Source organism: Cherax quadricarinatus, chromosome 4 (genome assembly GCF_038502225.1).
Source record: "Cherax quadricarinatus isolate ZL_2023a chromosome 4, ASM3850222v1, whole genome shotgun sequence".
Lineage (NCBI taxonomy): Eukaryota > Metazoa > Arthropoda > Malacostraca > Decapoda > Parastacidae > Cherax > Cherax quadricarinatus.
The window spans coordinates 29530689-29540069 of NC_091295.1; the positions used below are offsets into that span (position 1 = coordinate 29530689).

At 41.5% G+C, this 9381-nt stretch overlaps 1 protein-coding gene across 4 annotated transcripts in view; it reads right to left on the bottom strand.

Annotated features, from left to right (window-relative positions):
* The window catches only part of LOC138850986 (uncharacterized), a 115957-nt gene extending 109089 nt beyond the window's left edge, over nucleotides 1-6868 (bottom strand). For 2 of the 4 annotated variants that reach the window (XR_011393367.1, XM_070095554.1), the window contains exon 1: nucleotides 6801-6868. Coding sequence is in view for 2 of the 4 variants with exons in the window: in XM_070095554.1 (XP_069951655.1) it covers nucleotides 6801-6803 (3 nt within the window). In the remaining 2 variants the exon portion in view is untranslated. Of the gene's footprint in view, nucleotides 1-6688 lie in introns of all 4 variants that reach the window. The other 2 variants (XM_070095570.1, XM_070095560.1) reach the window with 2 other exon arrangements.
* Between the last annotated feature and the right edge of the window lie 2513 nt (nucleotides 6869-9381).

The window sequence follows — 9381 nt, forward strand, 5'->3', positions numbered from 1 at the left end:
AACACCTGTGGTTGCTACCCTTACAGTGACAACACCTCTGACTGCTACCCTTATTGTGACAACACTTCTGACTGCTACCCTTACTGTGACAATACTCGTGGCTGCTACCCTAACAGTGACAACACCTGTAGCTGTTACCCTTACTGTGACAATACCTGTGGCTGCTACCCTTACTGTGACAATACTTGTTGCTGCTACCCTTACAGTGACAACACCTGTGGCTGCTACCCTTACTGTGACAATACTAGTGGCTGCTACCCTTACTGTGACAATACTAGTGGCTGCTACCCTTACTTTGACAATACTTGTGGCTGCTACCCTTACTGTGACAATACTTGTGGCTGCTACCCTTACTGTGACAATACCTGTGGCTGCTACCCTTACTGTGACAATACTCGTGGCTGCTACCCTTACTGTGACAATACTTGTGGCTGCTACCCTTACTGTGACAATACTTGTGGCTGCTACCCTTACTGTGACAATACTTGTGGCTGCTACCCTTACTGTGACAATACTCGTGGCTGCTACCCTTACTGTGACAATACTTGTTGCTGCTACCCTTACAGTGACAACACCTGTGGCTGCTACCCTTACTGTGACAATACCTGTGGCTGCTACCCTTACTGTGACAATACTTGTGGCTGCTACCCTTACTTTGACAATACTTGTGGCTGCTACCCTTACTGTGACAATACTCGTGGCTGCTACCCTTACTGTGACAATACTTGTGGCTGCTACCCTTACTGTGACAATACTTGTGGCTGCTACCCTTACTGTGACAATATTCGTGGCTGCTACCCTTACTGTGACAATACTCGTGGCTGCTACCCTAACAGTGACAACACCTGTGGCTGCTACCCTTACTGTGACAATACCTGTGGCTGCTACCCTTACTGTGACAATACTTGTGGCTGCTACCCTTACTTTGACAATACTTGTGGCTGCTACCCTTACTGTGACAATACTCGTGGCTGCTACCCTTACTGTGACAATACTTGTGGCTGCTACCCTTACTGTGACAATACTTGTGGCTGCTACCCTTACTGTGACAATATTCGTGGCTGCTACCCTTACTGTGACAATACTCGTGGCTGCTACCCATACTGTGACAATACTCGTTGCTGCTACTCTTACTGTGACAATACTCGTGGCTGCTACCCTTACTGTGACAATACTCGTGGCTGCTACCCTTACTGTGACAATACTTGTGGCTGCTACCCTTACTGTGACAATACTCGTGGCTGCTACTCTTACTGTGACAATACTCGTGGCTGCTACCCTTACTGTGACAATACTCGTGGCTGCTACCCTTACTGTGACAATACTTGTGGCTGCTACCCTTACTGTGACAATACTCGTGGCTGCTACCCTTACTGTGACAATACTTGTGGCTGCTACCCTTACTGTGACAATACTCGTGGCTGCTACCCTTACTGTGACAATACTCGTGGCTGCTACCCTTACTGTGACAATACTTGTGGCTGCTACCCTTACTGTGACAATACTTGTGGCTGCTACCCTTACTGTGACAATACATGTGACTGCTACCCTTACTGTGACAATACTCGTGGCTGCTACCCTTACTGTGACAATACTTGTGGCTGCTACCCTTACTGTGACAATACTTGTGGCTGCTACCCTTACTGTGACAATACTCGTGGCTGCTACCCTTACTGTGACAATACTCGTGGCTGCTACCCTTACTGTGACAATACTTGTGGCTGCTACCCTTACTGTGACAATACTCGTGGCTGCTACCCTTACTGTGACAATACTCGTGGCTGCTACCCTTACTGTGACAATACTTGTGGCTGCTACCCTTACTGTGACAATACTTGTGGCTGCTACCCTTACTGTGACAATACTCGTGGCTGCTACCCTTACTGTGACAATACTCGTGGCTGCTACCCTTACTGTGACAATACTCGTGGCTGCTACCCTTACTGTGACAATACTTGTGGCTGCTACCCTTACTGTGACAATACTTGTGGCTGCTACCCTTACTGTGACAATACTTGTGGCTGCTACCCTTACTGTGACAATACTTGTGGCTGCTACCCTTACAGTGACAATACTCGTGGCTGCTACCCTTACTGTGACAATACTTGTGGCTGCTACCCTTACTGTGACAATACTCGTGGCTGCTACCCTTACTGTGACAATACTCGTGGCTGCTACCCTTACTGTGACAATACTCGTGGCTGCTACCCTTACTGTGACAATACTTGTGGCTGCTACCCTTACTGTGACAATACTTGTGGCTGCTACCCTTACTGTGACAATACTTGTGGCTGCTACCCTTACTGTGACAATACTCGTGGCTGCTACCCTTACTGTGACAATACTTGTGGCTGCTACCCTTACTGTGACAATACTTGTGGCTGCTACCCTTACTGTGACAATACTCGTGGCTGCTACCCTTACTGTGACAATACTCGTGGCTGCTACCCTTACTGTGACAACACTCGTGGCTGCTACCCTTACTGTGACAACACTCGTGGCTGCTACCCTTACTGTGACAACACTCGTGGCTGCTACCCTTACTGTGACAACACTCGTGGCTGCTACCCTTACTGTGACAACACTCGTGGCTGCTACCCTTACTGTGACAATACTCGTGGCTGCTACCCTTACTGTGACAACACTCGTGGCTGCTACCCTTACTGTGACAACACTCGTGGCTGCTACCCTTACTGTGACACTCGTGGCTGCTACCCTTACTGTGACAACACTCGTGGCTGCTACCCTTACTGTGACAACACTCGTGGCTGCTACCCTTACTGTGACAACACTCGTGGCTGCTACCCTTACTGTGACAACACTCGTGGCTGCTACCCTTACTGTGACAACACTTCCTGGACTTCCAAACTCATATGCTTTAAAATAAAATAATATAAAATTTATTTCTATAAAGAATGATTTATAGTCGGTACAGAAAAGGTAACTTTAATGACATAATTCACTGAAATCTCCTGGTTATGCAGAGTATTTCGGGCAGCCTTAAAATAACAGATAACTAGACTCGACTACTTATAACTAATAGTAGAACTTTTGCAAGAACAATTTGCTGGGAGTTTTGGTAAGACAATTCGCTATAACACGTGTGGAGGTTATTAATGTTGGTCAAATACAAACGCAGGTACGAATCTCAATTTCAGTATTACTACACAGGGTATACAATGAACTGAAGACCCAGAGAATGCATAGCATCTCGGGCAAAAACTTAACCTATACTGTACTTAAAATTTATTCATTTAATTCATGATAAAAATCACAATAATATAGAGTTGTTAAATTTAGCAGAGCGGTTACTTTAATTACAATACAAAGATGAGATAGTATATTTTTGTAGTCATATATGGGAGTTAGAGGAAGGCTGGAAGAAGAACAGGGATTGAGTTGGATGAAAACAGCAGAGTTCAGGTCTCTCACATAGTATACTGCTGTCGAGATCACTATAAAGTAATGAGGTGTTTTTCATAACAATAGTTTTAAAGAGATTGGCAGACAGGGGACCTTCATAATCTTCAAGCACTGAGACCCAGAGTTTAGAACCTCAAGGGATGGATGTGCTAGACTCACAAACTCACGCATCGGACTTAAAAATATCGTAACTAGAAATAAGGGGTTATGAAACTAAAGACTTTTGAAACTACCTAATATCTCAAGTAAATTGTCTACATATTAAAAAAAAAAGAATGTTAACGACTCTCCAATGATACTAACGGGACTTAATTATGCCTAGTAAATAACAAGTATACAAGAGTAACGGGAAATGATTCTTGAGGAGAAAGATCAAAGGGGATACTTCACTAGGATCATTAAAGTAGAAGGAACAGGGGTAGGTGATACATAACGCTTTATAAAGCTCTATACAGAGCGCAGCGTTAACCTTAAAGGCTTACTCTGCATCCTTTATCTTCTTAAGTAAATGCAAAATATGTTATCTCGCCAGAGAAATTATGTTAGTTGAACATAGGAAAAAACACACAGAGAAGTAAGCTACTTCCTTTTTTTTTTTTTTTACTGGACCTAATAAATGCATCATATAATGAGACTCGGTTACTGACTTAGTTAAAAATAACGGGTTTTGAAACTGTAACCGAGAGATTTTGTACTAACGAGTAGTGAATGTAACTCACCTTGAAACCAACGAGTAGCGAACAGCTCACCTTGAAACCAACGAGTAGTGAACGTAACTGAGTTAACACTGAATAATGAACGCAACTTGACGTTGAAACTAACGATTAGTGAACGTAAAGGAAGTTAAAACTAACGAACGACGAGCATAACTGGTGTTGAAACTAAAGATCAGTGAACGTGTGTAAACACTAACATAGCGTGTTTAATAATTCATGCAAGACAAAAAAAAAAAGTTTTCAGACAATTCAGATCATCGTTAAACTAGAGAATGTGAAACAAAAAAAAAATAAAATGTTATAAACTGCTTTGAAAACTGCCGATGCTTTCACCGAGGGAAGGAATGCCAAAGGCGAAGAAAGGTGGTCTTAGGAAGTAAAGTAATAATAACGTTTATGGTGTGCATAAGTAGACTCAAAAATATATTGTTCCTTGGAGCCATCAGTCATTTACGAGGCGATAAATTCGAGATCAAAGAGAGCTCCTATAGGATTACGAAGGGAGCTCACTTGGATCTGACGAAGAGCGTGGATAATGCTACAACAAAGTCTTGTACGTCTCTTCTCTGAGACAGAGAGCTCATAGGTAAGTTTATTGAGCCACGGGTACACATAAGTACTATTATCACATGTGTCTAATTCATAATATACAGTCAGAAGACAGCATGGCATTCCTTCCACCTCAACTTTCGATAAGGTGACTGACACTAATACTCCCGTTTCACCTTTTTATATTTTCCATCCGAGGCAGATATCTGTATTTTTCCTTGTGATGCTGACTTAGCTCCTGGTCCTCTTGACTCCTACGCTGACACCTGGACGCTGGGTTACCTTGACGCGGTGGTGTGGTGTGCGTGCTTCGTGCCTAAGGGGCAGGGGCCTCTTCTCTGGGAGGGAGCAACCCTTCCCTCAGGGTGCTTACCTAAGACCCCAGCATCACTTTCGGCATAAATGGTGGGGATGTTTCCCCTTCCATCTAAATTTCCCAACACTGCTGATAGCTTGGAACGAATTATGCATATGGATTGTGGAATGTGAAAAAATACTCTAAACAGTTTTACCATCTTTGTAATTATGATTTATGTAACGTGAGAGTGAACTGGTCACTATAGCAGCAGTTTGAAAGTGTAAATCTTAAATTATGATTACAAAAAACATAAATGTAGCATTAGAACTGGACAAGAGTCTAATGGTCTGTTTATTCATGTGAAAGATTTTAACCACCCAATTGACTATGAAACAGCTGAGAAGGTTGTATCAAGCAGGTCAACAGTTGAACGTAATATAATCGAATCTTGCAGCACACAAAAAATAGTATTAACTGAAATGTGAATATAAGTTCAGGGTTATATAAATTAGATTAATTTATAATCAATATAATTTGTGAGGATTATAAACTATGTTGACAAAGTTCCCCTTCACCTAACAAGAAAGTTTTCTTGACATGTGACCTGACTAAATCGCTTAACACTCCTTCATAATGTGAGAAATAAATGCTTGAAATTGAACTATTTTTTTCACTGGTTATTTTGCTTATTAAGATATCACCTGTTTCTTGTGAACTTGAAAGTTTATTGAAAAGCAAAGAAAACACATTTTTTTTCATGTATCTGAAGCGTTCAAAATAAAGTATAACTATAAAAAGAAAACTAACAATAATGATAACATTTTTATTACGTGTGTTATTGTGACAGATTTAGTTTAGTTTCTCCCATATCAAAAATAAAAATAGAAAAAAAACAAAAACATAAACTAATCTTTATTAAAGGAAAGTAGAGCGTTAAAATTCAGATGAAACTACGATAAAAAAAAAACGAAAATGATGATAAATCATGGTTGTACGGTGCAAGGTGCAGCGTAAGTCGCAACAATTATTTTTAGCCCACCCTCTTAATAACAGTGAATATTTTACTGTTGTTAAGTCAGTTAAATTGGTGACTTCACGAATCTTAAGCTGAAATTAACTGACTATTACGTGCTCACTGGATCCCCGTTTTCTGTCCACAAGTCAAATTTTTTTCCTGTCTATGTTGGATTTATTGCCGTTGTGGTATAAATGGTTTATACTGATTGAAAGACAACAAGCTAGTATAATTAAGGATAACTGAACTTAATGTAGACCGAGAAATTTCCTGTTAAGAGGATAAGGTTTAAGTTCTTTGTGACAAGTTCACTGACGACTCCTTCCCACACTGTGACCACTGACGACTCCTTCCCACACTGTGACCACTGACGACTCCTTCCCACACTGTGACCACTGACGACTCCTTCCCACACTGTGACCACTGACGACTCCTTCCCACACTGTGACCACTGACGACTCCTTCCCACACTGTGACCACTGACGACTCCTTCCCACACTGTGACCACTGACGACTCCTTCCCACACTGTGACCACTGACGACTCCTTCCCACACTGTGACCACTGACGACTCCTTCCCACACTCTACTAGAAGTTTCATTGTTTGCAGGGATAACTTTTATTTTATTATTTTTACAGTGATGGAAAATGGACAGAAAATTAGAAACTTATTTTGTCTTTTGCGTACACAGGTGGTGGTGCTTGCTTGTCCTTACACACCATACACAACACAGGTGGAGGTGCTTGTCCTCACACACCGTACACAACACAGGTGGTGGTGCTTGCTTGTCCTTACACACCATACACAACACAGGTGGAGGTGCTTGTCCCCACACACCGTACACAACACAGGTGGTGGTGGTGCTCACACACCGTACAAAACACAGGTGGTGGTGGTGCTCACACACCGTACACAACACAGGTGTCACGGCAGTGGGGGTGAGTCACTCGAGGGAATGACGTTGACAAGGTTGGGTGGAGAGCCACGTCACATTCCGCGGCCACGTCAGAACCTGTGATACACTGTGTTGTGTTCTCAAGGCAGTGTGCTAGCCCTCTCCTCCTGTATCCTCACCAAGCCTAGGACTCCTCCCAGCACCTGCCCCAGAACCCCTTCGTGAATCATCTGTGCATAGCACATGTAAACCAGATGATTTTTAACTAAAGAACCGTGACATCACTTGGCAAAGACTCATTTCAGGAGATACTTGTGTTTCCTCACTAATAAACCACCAACCCACCGAACACTTTGAATATTACAGTCTCCAATTTAAATAGCGATGATATATCAATATACCTAAGGATTTTGTTGTATTTTTTATAGGCTTTTGTAGTCTACACTGCCTACCTCTCACATGCGTCTGCACTATGGGCCGTCACAACTGAAAACCTTATAGGAGTTCTGAAAATCTAGGTTTATGCATCTGTCGCTTTGTACAATCAGCTCCCTTATAAAACTCCTCTATATAGTGCAATTTATTTGCAAATGCAATTGAAATAAATCGAAGTGAATAGAACATCTAAGGCCTGCATCATATGTCCTATTAAATTCTGGATGCACCTTTTTTCAGTTGTATTTTGCAAAGAATCACACACGCTGGAGATTACCTTAATAAGAGCACTTACTGTACATAATAAAAATATAAAATAAATGAATCACTATTTGTTAAACGACTGATTTCCTTCCCCGATTGCCATATTGTGAAATTTTAATTTATTCATAACATTAAATGCCAAGTTGCATATATAGTTACATGAACATAAAGTTGGTAGAATTACCGACAATATGTAAAGTAAAAGGACACAAGTGCAACTAATGTGACATTTATTGTGGCAACGTTTCGCTCTCCAGGAGCTTTATCAAGCCATTACAAACAATACATGGACACAGAGGGTATATAAAGGCTCAGAGTGAGGTGTAATACTAGTGAGGTACCATTTCGATGTTCACTAGTGGTAGTAGTAGTAGTAGTAGTAGTAGTGGTATTGACTACCACTCTACCTGTCTACCTCTACAGGTAAACAGGTAAGATTATGTAAGCTAATCTAATTCTTGATAGTTGCTAGGAAGTTAGAACATAAGATTCCCATATAAGAACATAAGAACCTAAGAATGGAGAAACACTGCAGAAGGCCCACTGGCCCATGCGAGGCAGGTCCTTATCAAAACGACTACTACCTACAGACACTGCAACACAAGGGTATCTTGGTACAGACTTGGAACCACTTCAACAACCTCTACTAGTGAGAAAGGCTGGATTTGAGAGGGACCTGACCTCTCAGTGTCTACATTCTTACTCCACTAGTGAACTACGTCTCATCTCCTGGCGCTATATAAGGCTCCATCCTATCACTTCAACTCAGTTCTACACTCCTCTCTAGCTCTAAACGTCGCATGTCCCTTCCTTCCCGCTCACCCCACCGGAGTCCCAACAGAAGAGCCTGAATTTCTCTTCTCAATATCTGTCCCACGATCGCCTCGCTGCTGGGTTAAGCCCTGGCTCTATTTCTACGACTAAGAACACTCCTCTCCAGCACTGCTCTTCGTCTGTCCCGTCTTCCCCGCTCATCCCATTTGGGATCTTACCTGAACTTTCGTTCGTTCGTTACTTCAACTCCATATTATTCCAGACAATGGAACAATACTCTTCTCCAGACTGAGGGACTGACCACCTCAAAACTTTAAGGGTGATGGACTGATTACATCGTCTTCAAGTATCTTCTGCTTCTTTCAACTTTGCTGTACTCGACTGAAGAAGCCTACTGTGTAGGCGAAACGTTTCGAAATAAAGATACCTAACTGTTGCATATGTGTCTTACCTAAACAACCTGTCGGTATTTTATACCATTTTATTGTTCACTGTTGTCTTGGTTTCAGATTACTGCTAACCAGAACTGAAACCAAGATGTTGATGTTTGTACCTCTGAGGAAGTGCTGCTCTCCAAGAACTTTCTAAAAAATGTGGTCAGAGTTTTTATACTTTGTCTTTTACTTCCTTTAATATTCTTTGATACTAGATTGTAAAATGCCAGATAATATTTGCAGCTTAGTGATGAGTCTACGGAAAAACCTCTGCCTGACGCAGGGAAGTCAGGTCAAACTTAGCTATTTTAAAATTTGTTAATTTCAGATGTAATTAATTTTGTATTCCTTAAAACAGTTATGTTCGTGACACTGCATTCTAGATCAACGTTTATAATGCATTTTTAATCTAATTCACCGTTTAAAACGCATTTTTAGATATACTTATTCACCGTTTATGATGCATTTTAGATACTCTAATTCACCGTTTATAACGCATTTTTAGATATACTTATTCACCGTTTATGATGCATTTTAGATATTCTAATTCGCCGTTTATAATTATTTTTTACATATTC